The sequence below is a fragment of the Vidua chalybeata genome, chromosome 1 (assembly GCF_026979565.1).
Source record: "Vidua chalybeata isolate OUT-0048 chromosome 1, bVidCha1 merged haplotype, whole genome shotgun sequence".
In the NCBI taxonomy this organism is placed as follows: domain Eukaryota; kingdom Metazoa; phylum Chordata; class Aves; order Passeriformes; family Viduidae; genus Vidua; species Vidua chalybeata.
Window position 1 is genome coordinate 120,496,339 of NC_071530.1, and position 21,377 is coordinate 120,517,715.

The window sequence follows — 21,377 nt, forward strand, 5'->3', positions numbered from 1 at the left end:
TTTGTTAAAATCTGTCCAAGATATGTCACAGGCTCAGGATTAAGAAATAATAATAATAAAAAAAAAAAAATCAACAACTACACAAAAAAAAATCCAATTCAATCCCCTTTCAACTTACAAAAACGTGCCTCATAGGGACCATAAAATCCATGTAATTACCTGCTGCAGGATCTGTAACTGCTTGACTGGTGATGCCAGATGGCGGTTCTTGAAGCTGGTATGTTGCATTTGTGGAGGGTGTCGTAGGGCTGGTGTTGCTGTTTGTCATGTAATGTGAAGGGTATGGTGAGCTATTATAATACTGTGCATATTGGCCCTGGCCAAAACTGGGATAAGAGGGATATTCCTGCAAGACAAAAAAGCAACTGAGCAGTCCATCAAAGCTTTGCTACTTTTTAGTATAAATTACAAAATATAACTACAAACACATGTCAGACTTTGAGCATGGATGCTCCCTGGACTGGATGCTGTAGGACCTAAAACGGTGAGGCAGTAAAACGAAATCGAAATTACACATAATTTAGTATGTCTTCTCATACAAGCAGTTTATTAGACACCCTGCTGAAGATGTGTGAATAAGAACATCAACCTCTGACAATTAGTTCTAAGATGACAGATTGAAGAAAAACTTTAGTTTAACTTGAAAGATGACAATTTCTTTCAAGAAGCTATTTAAGTGCTACATTTTTTCACTGGATGAGAATTCTAAGTTTGCCAAAGTTTGCTGAGCTCCTATTTACAAATTTACCTGCTGTGAACTATTAAATCCAGTAGAATTTGTGAGTGAATTATTTCCTGCATATATTCCTGATGATGTTGTAAAACTGCTGCCTGAAATGAAATGAAAAATTATGTGAATTACTAAAACAAAGTATTGTAAAATAACTTCTATCACACAATTATATCATAACATTATGGCATATTTGTAATATTTCCCATATGTTGACCGATTCAGTTCTATAACATGTTAATACATAGAAAGTGATAATTCATAGTTCTTACACTCTGTGTTTCATTATTGCAATAAAAAAATCCCATTGAAATTTAGACTGGAATTTTGGACCCACCTCAGGTCTGATTGAAAATTTGGTTATCGCACCCCTCTGAATAACACCCAGCACTGTGGAAGTAATGAGGGTTTCTTTGCTTCTTTTTTTTTTATTTCTTTTTTTTTTTTTTTTTTTTTTTTTTTTTTTTCTTTTTTTTTTTTGGTTGAACAATAAGGGCAAGCCTTGTCCCAAGAGACACCATCACCCCTCATAAAAACCTGGTACCTGTTTCTCCTGCAACCTTTGAGAACTGTGTCCTCTTCCCTCCCCGAGCCTCAGCCCCTGACAGGAGCAGCAAAAGCCATAACTCCCTGCTCCAAACAGCTCAGTCCGACTGCAAAGCCATTAGGACTCACTAATCGATCAGAGACAGCCTTGGGCTGCAAACCTTTCCTCTTTTGACAGAGCGTGCTGGGCATGACACAAAAGACAAAAAAGTACCTCTCTGAAAAGGGAGACCCAAGATGGAATTTAGCCCAGAGACTGAATTACTGCCTTCATCTCCCTCCTCCAGCTTTCATGATCCACCAAAAATAGACAGATGGGGCTCTCGTTTAAAACCCAACCTGAAAAGCTGTTCCTCTAAAAGGGCAGCAACCCCCTTTCAGCTGTTTTGCCCTCGCTGGCTGTAACCCAGGAGTGACACAGCCACCAGCTGAGACATATGGACGCACAGGGTGAAGCTACATAAGCCACCACAAAGTCTGTAATGAGGCAACCTATTGAACTCATCCATCAGGAGAGCAACAGTCAGCGCAGGTTATTAAAGTGCACAGGTTGTTTACAGCCTCTCTCACCATCAAAATCTGCCTCAGTGCAAAGATATACTTTGAGGCCTTGGGAGCAAAACTTGCAGGTGAGCAAAGGAGACAAGGAAGGATGAAAACCAACAGGGAGTCAGGCACACAGATGCACCAATCTTCTGATGTACCCAACACAACCCAATTAGCAACTGAATCCAAAAAGAGGTTACTCACTGGGAGAAGCAACATTTCTTGCAACTCCCAAGAGGACAGAATGCAGACGGGTCCATACTTACTACAACCCCTGAAGGACATTTGTGAGCTATTTAGTTTTCTTAAACAAAATATCACCAAACCAAGAGGTATTGTAGCTATGAGAAGTCAGAAGGAAAAATATTTAAATGTTTTGACTGCAAAAGTTACTAAAATCACATACAAGTGAAGTCTCAAAGAAGTAGATGAGAAGTCCAACAGCAGTGGGAGTAAAGGATGAAGCTTAAACTTAATGTATGAAATGACTATAAACATTTATCATCTATCTTCTACTAGTGCAAAATCCCTGATTCTTGGTAGATGCTATTAATCCTGTGAACTAAAATCAGATTACTTCAGCAGAAGAGTTGACATCCAAGTTTAGCAGATAGTACAGATAAACAGTACTAATGAGAAAAACATGTTGTTTTAAATTTAATTTAAAATTGGAAAGCAGATGTTATTTTTTTTATTGTGACAAACACAAAAGCCAAAATACAGCTGAAAAATATTTTAAATTGCAAAACTTTGAAATAATATTTTATTTCTAATAGTGTTCTGGCTGGAAAAATATAAGTCACTGTGTCTCTTCTTATTTCTATAGGGTTTTTGGAAGATGCAGTAATACATTCAAACCCAGGTTTTAAAGGCGCACAGTTTGAGCCACTCTAAAAAGATTTTAAAGGCCTCTCATAGTTATAAGTAGAAAAAACTCCAGACTTTGTTTGAGGAATACATTATCTTTCCTCAGAAGGTTTGGAAGATAATTTGCAAGAGCAAATGAGAAAAGTAATTACATGCCAGCCAGCATCTCTCCCTCTCAGACAAAGACACACACACACTAACATGCAGATCTCTCTTTCATCTCATGGTCAGCACTGGCTTCTATGGAGGAGGGGTAAGGGTCTCCTAGACCGTAACAAACATGAAGCAGGTTTCTCAGAAACAGTTCTGTGGGCCACCCAGAACTACTGGCCTGAAGTTGTTTTTAAAATACTCATGATTTTGCAAATTGTTTTTTAAATATTCAGCCATAACATGGCATAGAGCCGCTATCCTGCCTTAGCTCAACAAACACAAAAATAAGAATCACTACAAAACATGTGAGATTTACTGCCCTAAACTGGCCGGCTACATAGCTTTAAAATGTGATAAAAGCTGTAAATTGCAGGTCAAAGGTCTATTTTGCAAAGAGCTCTGACCCACATTAAAGCTGGGAATCCCAGTCAGCATCGGAAGGCGGCCGGACCCTGCTGGGACTAGGGCGCGCTCCAGGTGCGGGGCGCGCCCTGTGCCGCCGCAGGCACGGGATAAGGTCCTCCCCCGTGTATTGGCCACAGAAGCCCATTTGCTTCCCTAGCTCAGTCTCCTTGCCATGGGCTGTGTCTATCATCAGGGTATGTGGCAGAAGTTTAGTGTAGCTCTCTTGGGAAAGCCTTAGACGGCCAGATGGGCTATTTAAACTCAAGGTTTCTTCCGTTTGCTTACAGTGTTTAAAAATCCTTGGCAAACTCCCCCTTGTTGTCCTAGTAACTGCTTAGCCATCCAGCACAATATTTTTATACTGTATAATAATAACCAAATACCTTAACGTTTACTTTTTTACGGTTGAATTCCCAAACCAATGGGATAGTTATTCTCGATCATCACAGCCTTGGTAACTAAAACAATGGTAGTGCTCATCACAGGTCTAGCACCCTTCCAATGGTAGGGTACTCTAGTGGAGGGTACAAGACATGCTTTTTATCACAATCAAAAGAGACCCAAACAAGACATTTGCAAATGGAGCTCTTTCCTTGCTGTTTCCCCCAGCCCTTCTCCACTCCATTTATCCTCACTGTGCAATCCCTATAAATCTGCCAGTATAGGAACAACGGCCCATTCCCACAGCTATTAGTCATGTAAGTGGTCTTTCAACATCTATGAAGCAACTTATATGAAAAACAGCTTAAGGAACACACTCGTTAAATAAAGTAAGGCGGGGGGAGAGGGGAGTGGGGAGATGCGTGGCAGAACCGCCTGAGTCCTCTTCTCACCCTTTCCCCTGAGCACACTCCCTTATTGAGATTATAAATTTGTGACAAACAAAAATCCAATTATCAGAATAAACTTAGCAAGGAGTCACAAGCAGCAATTCTCCTTATAATTTTCATAAGTTGGCAGCCACTCCCCCCACTATTGTTCAATGACTAATGACACTGTAATTTTAGCAGGGTCAGGAAAAGCACTGGGTTTAATTGGCTGCACACGCACCGCGAGGCAGTGTCTCTACATTGCAGGGAGACTTTCATCCCAGGGAGAGGAACCAGAATTAACTCCAAAGCTTTGGAGCGCGAGGTAACCCCAGTCAGGGAACACGAGCAGGACAACTGCAAGGCCGCTAGGAAATCCCCTTTGCCGCAGGCAAGAATGCCAGCAGGGCCCCGAGCCGCTGTCATCTAACACTCGGTTGTGGAGTAGGTTGTGGGATCCATTATCTCCATTTAGCAGCTCAGCAGCTGCATGCAGGAGATGAAGAACAGCTATTGCAGGCTATGACAAGGCTGAGGCTGCAGTCTGCCCATATACTGCTAGAGGGAAAAGGGAGAATAAACTCATTTTCCTCTCTGGAGGTTTCTGCACAAACAACTGAACAGCAGCAGCACTAACCCCGTCTTGTGTCATGAGAATCAATTTTGTCCTTAAATAATAGTTGAAATTATGAATAGCTTCTCCTTCCAAAATTAAAACAGGAAAGAGAAACAAATGTTCCTGTTTACTTTTAACAGCTGTTCAATCAAAAGAAGAATTAAGTCAATTTAGAGTTGTTTCAAATACACAAGTTTACTTAATGAAAATATTACAAAGACATATATTCACATGTGTAGTATAGACATATATTGTCAAACATTTAACTGCAAGAAAGACCTGTTCAGAAATGTGATTCTTTTTTACTTAGCAACTAACAATTCCTCCAGTCTTTTCATTTGAAATATTCTCCTTATTTCCATTCTTATGGTCTCTTAAGGTTTCTGTAGAAGACCAGTCCTTCCCTCACCCTGCTAAACACATTGTGCTGTTTATGAGCACAACAGAAAGGGCATACACACCACAGGGACACTCTAAGTCTGACCTGTGGCTCTTCTGCCCAAGCCAGATTGTTAGTGATCCACTGACTTCCACAGGTGTGCAGATCTCAGCCCAAGCACAGCACAGCTCGAGCACAACCCAGGCTAAGACCCCACTCCCCGCTAAGCCCTGCAGACAATTCCATCATTAAATCAATGCTTCTGATCCTTTTCTTATTAGAGCTTCACAACTGGGTCATCTTTAACATATTTCTTTTTGCAGAATATTTTAAGATCCCTGCCTCTCAACGTATACAGCTGAAATGCTTTCCAAGATGTTACTCTTCCGTCTCTTGACAACTGTCACCCTTTGCTGACCTTGACAATTCTACTGTGATACAAATTCTGATTGTGATTCTGCTTGACAATTCTGATTGTGATACAAATTTTGCATATAGCAAAAAAAAAAAAAAAAAAAAAAAAAAAAAAAGCAATACCCTTTATGGCAGACTCTGTGCAGTCTATTGACAGAGTCCTAGCTTTGCACTACTAATGCCAACATTCACATTACTTACAGCTTTCACTTAAAATTTTCCAAGCACTCGCTATATCCTATGCTGCTCCCTCTTTCCTCCCACTATTGAATGAGTTTCCAATAGACATCTGCAAAACTATTTCCCTGTCCTCCCTAAAATCCCTTTTTATTGACATCCCTCTGCTTGAGATCTTACAAAAAAACACCTTTACAGCTGTTAGATAACCAGTATGGGGTGCCAGCTGTTTATTATATATAAACAGTGTCAGCTTTATTGTTTCATTAGGCTCTTCTAGCCTGTGTGTTTAATTTTAGCCTCCAACTTCTATGGACTATATTTTTATTTGCCTGTAGAAGTTAACACAACAGGTTCCCAGTATATGACTGTGGCATGAAGGCACTACTGCTATAGAAATTATAGGCAGCACAGACATGATTTTTCAATCATACTATTTCCTAGCAACTGTGAATTATCAGTTCCTTAAAAGTTGAAATGTTGATTCAGAAGTTCATTTTAGCTGCTGCTGGCAAGGATTTTGAGCTTTCTCCTATAGAGAGGTAGGATTTTTGGATGGGGGAAGGTGGTGTGGAGGTGTGTTTGCTTGAGTTCTTTTGTGTAGCTGCCTGCAGAAAGCAAAACCAGTAAGCTTGTTTGGTTATATTTACTCTGATGAGGAGAAGATCATCACTATTCAGCATGCAGATGAAAATCCATGTGCTACTCTGGTCCTGTCCCTCGTGCTTGTCAGAGCACACTATAAATCAGCAATATTTGAGATGTCAGATGGTCACTTCTGCCCTATGGAGCTACTCAACACGCAGTTCAAAAGGAGATCTAAAAAATGCAACAAAAAACATCTCTCTTGTGTCTGAGCAAAGGACTGGATCAATATATTCTTAAAGCTGTGGAACAAAAGCAAAATCTTATTTACTCAGCCTCTGAAAGCACTTTTGCCTCAAGATATTTTATGGAGTGTTTACTTGGTGGCACACAGTCTGGACTGAGCTTGATAATATACAAAGGTGCTAAACTTGTAAGAAAATATGGTCCATTTCTGTGATTGATGACTTATTTCAACAATTCCAAAATCTGCAACACACCTGATATCTACTGCCAAATTCAGGGGTGAAAAGGCCTGCAGCAGACATCCCAAATTAGCTATTTCTGGTAAACAAAGATTTTTTAAAATATCCGTTACGTGTTGAACAATCCAGAACCAGGCACACCCAGCGACTTCTCAATACAGAAGAGGGAAAAGGAATTGGGAGAACAAGGTGGAAACACATTAAATAAACTAAACAGGCAAGTACAGCTACAAAATATAATTGATAATAATAGCCTGCACATACAAAGACTTACAGCTTTTAAATAGACTTCAAAGAAACAGACTTCAATCATTACTTAGCTACCTCCACAGCTGCAGTAGGTATTTTTATCTTCTCCCTCCTCGAACATGCTCAGGTGTCAAATTATATTTGGCACTTCCTAAATTCATAATCCTGTCACGTTTTACAGGACTAGCTTTGTCTCATTCACTATTTGCTAAACTATTGCTATTCAGAGATACATTTTTTTTACTGTTACAACACTAGAATACTTCACTGTTTAAAATTTAATGAGGCAAGGCTTCTTCTAAACTGCTGAGAGCTGGCCTGTTGCTCTCTCAGCAAAGGCAATCATCATTTCATCTCCTACTGCAATAAAATCAGAGTTAAGTGCTCAAGCAAAGATTCATTTTTGTTCTAGGAATATAACAAAATAAGGAGAAAAAAAACCCACCACAGCATTAGCTACATGCTACATCCAATTAATGGTAATATCTGTTTATACAGACCTTGCATCTGGTAGCTATAGGGAGCCTGTCCAGGTTGAGGTGTGCTAAAGCTGGCACCGTAGCTTAGAAATCCTGTCTGTCCAGGTGACTGTGACTGTGCCAATCCACCTTCTGTCTTGATGCCTGCCCACAATGCACCTAAATCAGTTAGTGACAGCAAATCTATTTGTTCATATTCAAACAGGGATGGAAAATAAAATCACTTAATTAACAGCCATTTCAACATATACCTACTATTGCCTGAGAGAACAAATATTGAGAGCATGCACAAATTAATAGGCCAAGGGCAGTCTAAAAGCACACTGAAAACTGAAGTTCACCAGGGAGAGGTTAAATTCAAAACTGTGTTTCCAATAACTGCAAAAGAAATTTATACATGAACAGGAAGTTGCATTATTCCTTTTTTCCTTTCCTGCCAGAGGCAAATTTTTCCATATATTCATGACATTACGCAGAGGTAGATTAGCAACTTTATATTAATTTAATGAAGCATAGCATAGCCAAGCTCTCCTGCCATCTACCCATTAATGACATAAATGAAAATTGCATTGTATATTATTCTTACATGAAAATTACACAGCTCCAAGAATGGTTTTGTTAAGAATTAGAGGTGGATAAAGAGAACTAGCAGTATTAAGTGCAATGATGATTTTTCAAAGGTAATTAAACACTAATTCAGTTCTTAACAAATAAGCACCTAAGAGACGGGAACTATTCCTGAAGCAATCTCCTGAACTGAGAAAAACATAGCAGAGTCATTAATCTGCACTGATGGAGAAATCCATTATATACCACATTACTCTCTCCTTTCTAAATTTAGTTATAAAATAATCCAAAGTCTGATCAGTAAATGCTGCCCAGTTTCAGTTCTTCTTCCCTCAATTTGTAAGGCAACGAGCAAGCAAATATCAGCAAGCAAAATACTGAGGAAATGCACACAATTCTGCCCCTATCTCTTAGTTTGAAATACAACATTGTCCCGACATGAACTACCATTTAAAAATAATTATAGCCAAAGTAATGGAAAAGTGATACAATATTCTTAGGTTTCACTGTGGCATTCAGTGATACCTCATTGTTCAGAAACCAACAATATTTGAACTGAATTAACTAAGTGTGAATTAGTAACATTCCTTTGAAAATTACTGTTAATCTAAGTCCATTTCCTGGTTGGATTTTTCTTTAGACAATATCCAACAAGGTTTCAAGGTAGGAGAGGGCTCAGAAGTTACTGCGTTGGCAGAACTTCAATACCTCCCTATATACAAATGGCAGCATATTTTCTACCATCTAAGTAATTATTTTTCAACTGTTGTCATTAATTAACCTCAATTCCTTCTGCCAGACCTTCTAACTGTTGAGCTAAACCTGTTTGCTTGTTTTTCCCTGATGCTTACTTGATTCTTCTGTTTCATGTTACAATTAAGCAGTTCAAATGACAAATCTTGACACCTCATTTCCAAGGGGAAACTCCTGCTGTGGATGGTTTGGTATCAACAATCCCTATCTGTTGTCTGTTTAAGGGCTTAAGAAATGCTGATTAAATATGGCTTAGAGAACGTTTAACTAAATCAAGCATTAAATTTCTCATCTAAATTTCCTTTAACAGCCTGATCCAACTCTCCATCTCAGATGGAGCAGGAGATGATCAAAAGCAGCACTAGGAGGATGCCACTTGAGTGAAGACAACTTGGCACTGACATGCCCTTCTGCAAACCTCCATGCTATGAAGAGCTTTCATCTCCTGGGGCTTACTCTCACACTTGTTCTCATCCACAAAGCCTTCCCTCATCAAGCCTTGATGCTCCCTTCTCCCAGGTTTAATGTACTCAAGGAAGTGGGAAGGGACAGTGACACAAGAGGACTGCCAGGATCTGGAAGGTAAAGAAGTTGGTAAGCAAAGCCTTTGCTAGATGCTAGTGCTGGAGCAGGCAGGAGGAAAGAGCTTCAGGAAATTCTCCAGCCTCCTCAGAGGCTTTGCAGATGAAGCAGAGCCAGGAGCCCCAGGGCAGCAGCTGTCAATGGCATTCCCCTCCACCCCCCTTCCTGCCTGCATGGCTGCATGGCTGTGGAGGTGGGGAACTGCAAAAATGAAGAGGCTAGAGGTACAGTTGAGACAGCACCGTCCCAAACTCCACTCTAGAGAGAAAACCTGAGGCAGGCTGGTACAGGAATTCACAAATTATCTTTCTTCCAGTAGACCCAGAGTAAAGAAACAAAAAGAAAGAGGCCTCAGCTCAGTTTTGCCTTTCACATAAGCCTAAGTCTTCTCCCTTTATACTGCTGTAAGATTTCTGCCTGGATGAAAGGCAAGACAGAGGGTACATGGGGCCTAAACTGCAGATCAAAGAGTAGAATTTTGGCTCCAAGCAAAGCTTCAGCTCTTGCCTATTGCAAATGAGTGTCCTAATGCTCCCCAATTTCATTTGGGCACATAGATTATATGGCATGCCTTAACTATGCAAAAAATACATGTTAAGTCCTAAAACTTTTTAATAGTTATTTGCTTTTAAATATTACTCCTATAAAGTACATCAGCAAGGAGCACCTTAGCACCAGCCACAAGGCACAAGTCTGAAAAGAACGAAACACAAAAAAATTCTCTTGGCTCCGGAGCTGAGGATTTCAGTGGTCAAAAGTAGTTCTGCAATGTAAAACATTGCAAATTTATCTGAAGTTCTAGGCATGGGGGATGGACTAGGCAAAAAACCAAACCAAAACAAAAGAGCGGGCAAGCATGTTAACCCCCACAAGCAGTTGCCAAGTAAAGCAACTCTCAATTACAGCTCCGACGACAGTGAGACAGCTCAACTCAAGTAGTGAAATCAAGGTTTGGCTGAAGTCAGTGGGAATTTAAGAACTGACTTCAGTGAGGTCAGGATTTATTCCAGAAGAACCAAGCAAAAAACAAAAAAGTCACTGTTTGGGCTGCCCAAGCCTAGCAGTCAGCCAAGTATGAACATGAGGTGTCCACAGGAGAAACAGGTCAAAAACAAAAGCAGGGTGGGGAAAAGGACTGTCTGTTGTCATCCCCCCGATCCAGGCGGAATTAGCAGACAAGCTCTCATTAGCAACAGGAGCTCTCATGCGTGTGTGTGTATGTGGGTGTGGGTGTGCATGTGTCCAAGACACCCCATCTCATAGTGTAAGTTTAAAATATGTACATTTGAACTGAAACTGAAATATCCAATTTATACTTAAAAACCTATTTTAAAGTAAGGGGGAAAAGAATGTATTTTACCTAGTGTTCACCATAATCTGCCACAGGATATACTTGAGATCCAGTGGATTTTCAACTTGCAGACTTCAAGATGATTCACCAGTTCTGCACTTAAAACTTTTAATACTTTTAAAGTGAACAGCCTATATGGCGAGTTCTGTCCTTTTGGTATAAAACTTACATTATCTGAACATATTTTTTACAAAATATACTGCTCAAAGCATGTGGATTGTATATTTTTAATATATTCCCCCAGAGAAATATAAGACCTATTTTCTAATAATGCATCCTTGCTGCTGCACTGCTATGTGGTCTGCCAGCAGACAGTCTGGCAGGAAAATGGTCTCACCCATGGCAGCTTGTTTTTAAATTAAATTTTTTGGGAAATATTTGCTACTTAGTACTATCTCCTTCATCAGGCAGACAGAGCTTTAGTAGTAATTTACCTCAATTTTCACCTCCAGGGAGTTTTAAAACATTGGAAAGAGAGGGTTTTTTGATGGAGGCACTTTTGAATCGGTTTTTTTTGCCTTCTGAAAATCAGCACAGCCTCGCAGATTCATCTGAGTTCTAGAAATCTGTATCAGCTGAAATTCAGACTTTTACTTCCCAATGTAACCTCATGCACTGCTGGGAGTAGAGCCCTGAGCAAGTCGCCAGGGGCTGGGCCTGTGTCAAGCAAACCCCGAGATCTCTTTTCCCATTTCACTGCTGTATTTTTGATGTCACCAACAAGAAGCTAATGATGAGCCTCTCCTCCTGACCCCAAAATGGGCTTATTTTCTTGAGTACCTTTTTAGCTCTTTAATACATAAACTAAGCATCACTTAATCCAAAGTGAGAAAACTAACAGTCGTCCACAAGAAATGCTCTAGAGCACAGCTGTCCCACTAAGCACTAGCGTAAGGGTGACACAGGCTTGCTCTAAAGAACATTTACCTCAGGAATAAAAGAGCACGGCCGTGATTTCTTACCATAGGAAGGGATTCCGTAGGGCTGGCCGGGCTGGGGGTAAGTGGCATAGGCTGTAGCTTGCTGCATTCCCGCCGTAAACTGCGTCTGCCCATAGGCAGCCATCGTTTGTGAAGACGGGGTAGGGAGAATATGTGGGTAGGGTCTGCTATTGATTACAAGTGACAGAAAATAGGACAGACACTGCATTAGACAGACATGCACGTAGTTATTTTTAGCCTTATTATAATCCTGCTGCTTCATTAACACATAATCATAGGCTATGCTAGACAATGGAAACTTTAAGAGACAAAATAAGAAAAAAAAAATTAGAATAATATAATAATAAAGAAACAATAAGAAATCAGTAATAAAATAGTAAGTGAAATAAGAACTTTACAAATATTTTTCAAATACGTTCTTAGCATTAAAAAAAAAAATTCCCTAGAAGCTGCTGCAGTTTAAATTATGACTTAACAGATGGACTCAATTATATATTTTAAATGAGGTTGAAATCTGCCTATTCCAGTTATTATTATTACTACTACTACTATTATTATTATTTTAAAAAGATATCATACTTGGAAGGGTAAATCTGTGGTGGGGAGAACTGGTGTGTTTGTCTTGGGCTGAAACCACTGCTTCCAATTGCTGCACCAAGGAGAAAAGAAAGCATACAGAAGTGTAAATACACACACCAAAGATAAATATTATTTTTCCTAATAGAATTTCAGAGTATTAACAAGATTTTAATTAAATTCAAATCTCATTGATACCTTAGATAGAAAATAGTATTTTATGAGGAGCTATACAGGAATGCTTAACATTAAAATCTTGATTGCAAATCTCAAATACCAAATTGCCCCTTTGTACAATTCCTGAGCCACAGTTTATTCTTTGGTTGCACACAGGCAACATTTTCAATGCAAACAATCTATTTCCTAATGGAAACATTTCTCTTCATATTTTCAAAGGATTGTTGATATCTCAAGTGCAACTTTTTATTAACTTTTAGAATTTTTAAGACCTACATTTTATGAAGGAGCTTTATGCGTGCCTCAATTGAAAACATATGGCCCGCTTCAGAGCACGTGCCTCTTTAAAAAAAAAAATTCCTAATACAGACTATGCATTACCTTATTACACTTCTATTTTCTTCCACCTTATCTGCTGTCTAAAATGCTTTTAGCCCTTCAAATCAGTATTGCAGAAGGATGTCCAAGGTGCAGATGCAGTTAGTGAAACAGGCAAGGGGAGGAGGCTGCATGAGCCGCTCCCTGCAGGCGCAGCCCCAGCAGCGCTGCTGACACCGAGCCTTTCCCCAGCACAGCTCACTTCTGTCAGCGTTTCTGGGTGCTGCTGAGAGCGTGGCAGCTCTGCTGGCCTCCTCTGCTCAGGATGATATTCTTGGGAGCCCTTCCCTCTCTGCTTACTGTCTGGGTGTCACTTCTCCTCTAGGTCCCAAGGTGGGCTTGGGAGCCTTTGCCAGGAAAGGGTCAGCAGCAGGTAATGAGGCTACTGTAAGATCAGACAGGCCAAGAAACAACAGGCCTTACTGCTAAGTACTTGGAAATAAACAAGGCACACATAATTACCCCTTGCCAGCTACCCCCTTCCTGGCCAGCTACAGGGAAAATCCATCATCTTTACACTCTGGGTGGGAAGCAGGGAGCCTCTTTCTGTGCCTTCTACATCTGATAATTTTTCTTTTCTGTGGCCTGTGAGGCTGCAGATATGCCAAGTGTTACATTCCAACCTTTACTCAGATCACCACAGATGTAAGTAGCTACAATTAGGTACGCACTGTATTTTCTTCTTTCAGAGAATTAAAATACCTTAGAAACCTTTCCTTGGGTTTTCAGGCTTGCTGCTTTCAAACTCAACAGCCTTTACAGAAAATGGAGGCTGTGACAAGACCAAGAAAGGGCTGGCTATCAGGAGTCTGACAGGTTGTCAAATTTTGCTACTACTGAAACGCAATCCCACAATATATTATTAGATCCTTTTCAGATTTGATTTGCACAATAAAACCAATGTGCTAGAAATACCACAGTTAGTCCACGTGTGTGCAAAACACCTGAGGTTGTTCTCACAGTGTTTGTATCCTGCATGTCAGAAGCTAAGATGCATTTGGCTTCCTCTAAGAAGCCTGACAAAAGAATGAATACTTTGGTAATAATAAATTACAATAAGTGAGGAACACCTACCCCTCAATTAGAATAATAATCACAGAGGCATGTATGTTTACTCACAGAAAATAAAAGTAATTACTCTGGGCAAGAATACTCCCTAGTGAGACTCCCACCAAAGACATCAATGGACATTAATAAGCCTAATACTGTAATGCTCCTTACTTGGGGAAAACTCCAGTTGACTTAGACTAAAATTAACAGAAATAGGCATAAGATGGAAAGTACAAAAGGTTTTTTAAGAGAGGTGCACAGGTTTAGATCACATGGGATAAGAAAATAATAAATTAAATATCTGAGCTTAAAAGTTTTGTTTATTCCTTACCTGATCCTGAGAAATTGTCTAAAGACCCGTCTGTGGTAGTAGTAGTAGCGATCTCACTGCTGTTCATTGGTTCTGTTTTAACTATAGAGATATAAACAGAAGATATTCTATATGCTCCTAATATTCTTGCAGGCGCATGCACACACACTCACTACAAACACAAACTCAATAAAGCAAAAATCTGCCAAAAACGTTCTAAATCATGGCTATTGATATTTTGCATTTTATGTACTTGTGTATACAAACTGTGCAAAATACTGGCAGCTATGATTTACACATAAATATAAGATGATCAAGAGGGTTATTCCTGTCCCCAAGGAATAAGAGCCACTGTAACAAACCAGAAGTCCCCATGCAACTCTCTGCACCTGTCCTGATTCCTCTTAATCCTACGGACCCAACAATAAGGATCCACATTTAGATCAGGTCACACAGCATTTATAGGCTTGAAAGACAGCAAATTGAATAAGACAAAAGAGGAAATAATTTTAAAATGGTTTTTGCTGAGGACTGTTCAGATTTTGTTTCCAATTAAATAATTTTTCAGAGCAAAATTAAGGATTTGTGATGAAGTAAAACACTTTTCATGTGGTGGATTTCTCCGCTCAAAATGAAAACTAACTTTACATTCAACAACCCTGAATAAAAAAAGAGGACACAGTCCTCACCAAATACTTCAAAGAATGCTTTTACATTTTATCCCTATGTACCCACAACGTAACACGGCTGTCTGAGAGTAAAAAAAGAAGAGACCAAGAGATTATTGCCTGGCTCATGCTGATTCATAATCAATAATCAATTAATGACTTTTAATAAAACCTCAAGTAAATAAACAATTTCTCTTTCTTTCAGTCCAGTGCAAAGTCCGTAATGTTAAGATCAGGACAGTATCCTGATCTAAAGAGCAAGGATGGGGCTGACTTGGCATGGATACAAAATAGGCACCAATAGTGCCTAGTTTGTCTATACATGTGTGTTCAGGAATTACAACCATCACTAGCATTAGCACTTTGGTACCAAGTCTGAAAAGGGTGAGGCAGAGGGACTTCCCTCTTTTCACAAAAACCTTTCCTTTCATTGCCAGTCCACATTGTTATTTCTGCATGTTTTATTTCCTTCACCAAGCCTCCTCCATGGGATTGATTTGTAAGAAATCCCTCAAGATTTTACTAATCGTCCAGTATTTTCTTTTGACTCTCATGCAGGATTTCTGCCTGCTAACTTGGGAGGTCAAAGCTTAGCTGCACACAAAACTCTGCTGTGTCTGCATTAACAAGCAATGCAGTCCATTTAGGAAAGTTTCATGAAGTGAAATGGCTGGGCCAGAGGGCTGCCCCAGTGTCCAGAGGCTGGACATTTTTGAGAGCGGTTATTCAGCTTGAGAACATGAGCTGCATTTCTGCAAAGCAGCTTTTTTGAAACAAGTGAAGTCCAAGAGACTCCCTAAGGGGAATTAATGTGGTAAGAAAAGGTGGCCACAAAGTTCACTCCAAAAGTGCACTCATGATTTGAACCCTAACTCTAATACAAAGGTATTTCTTAAAAACACAGCATGTAAGTTATTCACCATCCATTTAATGACTAAATACTGAAAGTCTAACATACAGATACAATGAAATATTTATTGCAGAGTGTCTTTCACAAACAATTTTTCAGAAACGCTTTTACAGCATGTTCTACAGTTTGTCAATCTAGATATGAAAAATGATAGGAGCTGTATTGTCTTCTGCTTTTTCTTAAAAGGTTATCAGAGCTACATTTTACAGTCAGACTCATGCTTCTTTCATAGACTACTCCAAGTTTCCCCAGAATTTGCAAGTCTTCTGAACCTAAATTCCATCATGCAATTGTAATTTGGGAATAACAATGAAAGAGACTCCTCTACAGCTGGTATTTGTGGTGGGGGAAAAGAGAGGAAGATAAGACAGATCAACCTAACCTGGAGTAAAGGGTGGAATTTTTCAGTATGTGCTTTCTCCAAACTCTTCCTCTTCTCTATTGGAGAAATAACATTCCATATTCTTCATTTTTTGGATTACTGCAAATTAGCAGCCTGAGGATTATGCTGAACTGCCTCACACAATATAGAGAAGTATAGTGTCAGTTGTTCTAGATAAAAAGCAGCCCTTCTGAAAAGGACTTGGGATTTCTGGAGGATAAGAAATTAGGTGAGAGCTGGAAACGTCCAGAAAGCCCAACTGCACCCTGGGCTGCATTAAAAGCAGCGCAGTCAGCAGGGCAAGGGAGGGGTTTCTGCCCCCTGCTCTGCTCTCTGAGACACTACTGGGAGTACTGCATCCAGCACAGGAAAGACATGGACCTGTTGGAACAAGTTCAGAGGAAGGACACCAAGATGATTAGAGGGGTAGAGCACCTCCCCTGCAAGGAAAGGCTTAGAGATTTGGGACTGTTGAACCTAGAAAAGGTTTTGTGGTGATCTAATTGTGGCCTTCCAGTACATGAAGGGAGCCCACAAGAAAAATGGAGAAGGACCTTTTACAAGAACATGTCGTGTCAGGAAAAGGGAGAACTGATCCAAAGGGAAGGTATATTTACACTAGATACCAGAAGACATTCTTTACTCTGAGGGCAGTGAGGCACAGGAACAGGTTGTCCAGGGGAGCTATGGCTGCCCCATCACTCGAATGTTCAAGGACAGGTTAGATGAGCCTCTGAGCACCTATTTGGATCCTTGTTCTAAATATTGTTTTCAGACAAACATCACCAAAATCTAATTTCTGTTTCTATGACTAATGAGCAAACTGTTGCACTTCTGTGCAACACAGTTTTAAACTGAATGCCGTTTACTGCACATACTACTTTTGAAGATACAGGAAAACATATGAAATACAGTACAGTGCCATCTTCATGGGAAGAAATTCTAGTTGCTGACTGAGGCTCTCAACAATTTTTCATAAAAACTTTATGTCCTCTCTCTCAGCTGTTTTATCTCCTGACTATTAAAAAAAAAAAAAAGTATATAAGAAAGGATGTTCTCATTATTCCTGGATCCCTGGATCTGGATACCCATTACTTGGGTGATAACAAATATGCCCTAGAATGCCATCTTTAGAAACAACCACAACCTTAACAAACCTTTGTGTCACAGATAGCTGGGAATTTAATAAAGATGAATAGGTACTGAAAAACTCCATTCCCCAAGCACTTTAATCAAAATGCCTGAAAATTACTGTGTATTTCCTTCTATCAGTCTAAGAACATTTAAGAGGATGAAATCTTGCTATACAAAGAAATAAACTGGGAAGAATAGCCATGGGTTTACCTGTTGGAAATATTTACATGCACTCCTACTGCAAAGGAAGGTCTCTTGTTTGTCTGAGGCAAAACTGACTGGCCATGGAGCATATTTCAAGCCAGAATCACAGGGAAAGAGAACTGCAAAGGCACTGCCTAAGAACACAAGTCTCACAGTCTATCCCAGCAGCACGAGTCATCCATATCTATGACGGGAGACATATGGAGCTGTCCAAGGAAGCCAGGCTTTGGGCGGGCACAGATCTGGTCCTACCACATGCTGCTTATGGGTGCTCTGGAGTTCAGCTCTTCACATTTTCCATGACAATTAACATTTCTGCGACATGTCCTAACTTTCACAGGATGATACTGGGAAATGAGTGGGAATATTGTCACATCTAGACAACACACATTGCAAGCTTGCCAGTACAGCCAGCACCATGCTCAGTCGTGGCAGAAACCATGGAAAGTGACACAGGAAAATTCCCATTTTTGCTGCTCCTTTATCAAAACTGACCTTTACAGAGGTGCAGAATTATCAGACTTGAATTCTAGAGACAGACTGTGATTTAGCAATGTACTACTAAGTTTTAGTGCCACCCAAACCACTCACGTAATAGATTATCAATAAGAAGTTCAAGAAGCAGACTAATGTCTTCCTAATCTGCTGCAAAAAGTCAATGCTTATTTAGAACTAGTGATTTAGATTTGGTTTATATACCAAGGAGCTTAAGAAACTACATCAACAAAGAGATTTTTCCCCTTATTTTTTATTCCTAGTCATCTGAGATTCTAAAAAGACCTAAAAAGAAACTATGTAAGAAAACACATGGAACAGTAGAAAATGTAGGAGTAGCAGATAATAGCACAAATGCTAGCTTGGAGAAGTAAAGCAAAAAAATTCAGAGATGTCGCAACTGCTGGTCTAATGTTATATAGATTGTAAAGATTTTTCTTCTAAAGGAACTCAAAGACTGAAAGTGCAATATGCCCTGTTTTGTCAGCTGTATAGCAAAAGGTGGTTAAAAAATTACTTACATGGCAGTTTCTGAACTCTGTTGAGAGAGAGAACTTCAGACTAGAACCCACAAGTTTGTGTGGTTCATTGGCCAAGTAACAACTTTCTGAGTTCACAGCTTGTCATGCAGTTCCTGGTATATATCTCAGTAAAGGGTGTTATGAGGAATGAGATGCTGGCTATTATAAATATGGATTTTGAGACCTAATATTTGGCTACTCCTAGCACAGAAATTGTAGGAATACTTCATAAAGATTTGCACCTTCAAGCATGCAAAAAGCAAGGTTTTAAAATATCTTTTAAAAATTGCTTTTATTACAGTAAATGCATATAAGGCTTGCTCTACTGAACTCATCTTTGTTAGCAGCTATGCTGTATACATTAAATCAGAATAAAAATATTGCAAACATGCCTGACATTAAATAGGCTTTAATTTTGCAGTTTTAAGATTGAATTAACACTATGATGCTATATTCTTTGTATTTTACAAAAAAGTGGGCAAAATTTAATTATTCTTGGCTGATAGCTCTCAGTGTTCATGGGCTACAAGAGACCAAACAAAGTGTGGTAGTTAGTTTGTTTATAGACATACATAAAAACACAATCTCTTGGCCTGTTTTGACTGGCATCTGCAAATAATAGTAGTAACTAAACACCATGTAAATCTTGATTAAGTACTTTATGTATAATCAGTTGCTGTTTTGCTTGACATCATCCTGTTTCTGTACTCACTATAGAAGCCCAAAGTTCACCTAGAAGCATAAAGATAATTTTTACTAACAACAAGACAAAAATTCTACCTTGAACCTCTAAGCTGATTATATTTTAGATTATTTTATTCAAATAGCCCTTTGTTTGTAGTGAAGAATCTTGGAATTATAAAAAGGTTATGGGTTACTCAATTATACTAATTCATATCCAGGATATTATTGTCTCTTTCTAACACATATTATCAAATCAACAGCTTCTGACCATGAAGCCTGATAAACTTACTTGTTACTGCTTCTCAAAGAAGATAACTCTTCCTGAGTCTCATTGTCTGGAAACTACCAGAAGGTAATTTCCAGCCTAAATTTTTGTATGGTTTTCAAAAAAAAGTCCCTGCTCAAAGCAGCACATTCTAGTTCAAGCCCAGACTGTTCCCTGCTTTCCCATCCTCTGATGTGAGAGGCTTTAAAACTTCTCCAATATTTGGCCTGTGGTTAACACTTGGGTTTTACCACATACACCCCCAAGACCCTCTTCCTCTTATGTTATGAATTTCACCTGAAAGAGTTTTAACATCCTTGTATCTCTTCATCTAGCAGTAAATACCTTACATTTACAAAGAAATGGTGTCATTGCTAAGGTGCAAAATCAGAAAGAAAATTCAAAAACATCTGGATAGAGACAAAGGTGGATGGTATTTGTAGCTGCTAAGGAAGATTCAATTTGGATATTTATCTGACAAGTACAGTCATGGGTTAAAATTCACTGCAGCTGGGAGATGAGAGTATCTGAGTCAAACTAAGGCTCTTATCCCTTCACACTCACATGTCCAATTACACCAAATGTTTGTATCTCTCCCCTGCAAATGGAGGCAGCATATATCCAAAACCAATCCTTTTAAAAGTGTCATGGACTATTCTATTTCCTTTCTTACTTTCCTCTTTTCAGTTGGGAATTTGACCATGCACATGTCTAACAACTTGCAGTGTTCCCAGACAGTATTCATATTCTTTAACCAAAGCCAGACAAAATGACCACAGGTCATCACAGGCCCAGTCATTAAGGGCAAAGAAGGTTGCCTTCACCACCTTCTGGGAACATGGAAATCTACATGTGAACAAGAGAGCAGCATGGAAAAGTCAAGCCTGCTCTGCCACTTAGGTGTACAAGATACACAAGACTATCTCATGAAGACAGAAGCACATTGACAAAGCAGGTGGGACTTTTCATAAATGGGAAATAATATGCTCTACATTTGGCTCCAGGAACGACAGACTTAAAGCCAAATTCACCTGGACAAAGAGAGATAGTGCCAGCTTCTGTTCCCCTCCAGCTAGCACCAGCAGCAGCAAATTCCCTGCTTGTTTCATTGAACATGGCGACACAGGTTCACTCACTGACCAGGGGTCAAATGACATAGCTAACCCCGAAGTGTAACCAAGTTCCACGCTTTTTTATTTACTTGGGACAAGCAAAATCCATCAGAAGATTACAAGGTGCAAATGCAAATGCTAAATCATCAAGCCACAAGTCTGAAGTTGCTAAGGTTCTTCAAATACTACCCTACTAAGGTGTGATCTTTGACTAAGATGTTCTACTTCTGTTCCTTCTGCAGGTGCAGAGTGACAGCTGGGCTGGATTTCCTTCTCATCTGTATTACTGGCCATATGACACTTCATATGACATTTTTGTATGGAATCACACAACTGTACACACACGTGCATAACAGGCTGGTCCCACTGGAAAGACACCACCCCTAGAATGATGTATTGTTGGCTAGTTTTCAGAAAAGAAGTGGACATCCTTAGAGGCCCTTGAAACCCCACAGCCTGTGCACAATCACTGTGCATGTGGAGCTCTGGTGCCCTTGGACACACTCAGAGGGTGCTCTCACACTACCACCCTTCATTCACTGTCTGAAACAGCTTATGTTGTAAACATCTATATAAGAAGCTTTCAAAATAAATGATATTAAAATAATAGTGCTTCTAAGATTTTCCTCTTTTTTTTTTTTTAAGTAATTTGTCATTTGGAGTATTTTGTTTACCTCAAATGCCTGTGGGAACCAGTATTGCCATTAACTTATCACTTAAAGGAGGTCCTTTCTTTCAGGAAAAACTTACAGAGGAAACTGAAATAGAGACTCTTTCAAAAATGGATGCACACACATATAGAAAAGACAGTAAGTAAATAAATATTTATTAGCCCATCTCCTCCCCAAGATCTTGCAACAGGAGTTGCTTGACTGAG

General features: G+C 39.5%; 1 protein-coding gene across 2 annotated transcripts in view; it reads right to left on the bottom strand.

The window, feature by feature from the left end:
- Nucleotides 1-21,377, bottom strand: part of EYA1 (EYA transcriptional coactivator and phosphatase 1) — a 158,121-nt gene that overhangs the window by 56,540 nt on the left and 80,204 nt on the right. For both annotated transcript variants that reach the window (XM_053957106.1, XM_053957114.1), the window contains 6 exons: nucleotides 14,147-14,227; nucleotides 12,214-12,283; nucleotides 11,656-11,801; nucleotides 7,462-7,599; nucleotides 749-831; nucleotides 160-346 (listed from right to left, as the gene is read on the bottom strand). In XM_053957106.1, the coding sequence (XP_053813081.1) occupies nucleotides 160-346; nucleotides 749-831; nucleotides 7,462-7,599; nucleotides 11,656-11,801; nucleotides 12,214-12,283; nucleotides 14,147-14,227 (705 nt within the window). The remainder of the gene's footprint in view (nucleotides 1-159; nucleotides 347-748; nucleotides 832-7,461; nucleotides 7,600-11,655; nucleotides 11,802-12,213; nucleotides 12,284-14,146; nucleotides 14,228-21,377) is intronic.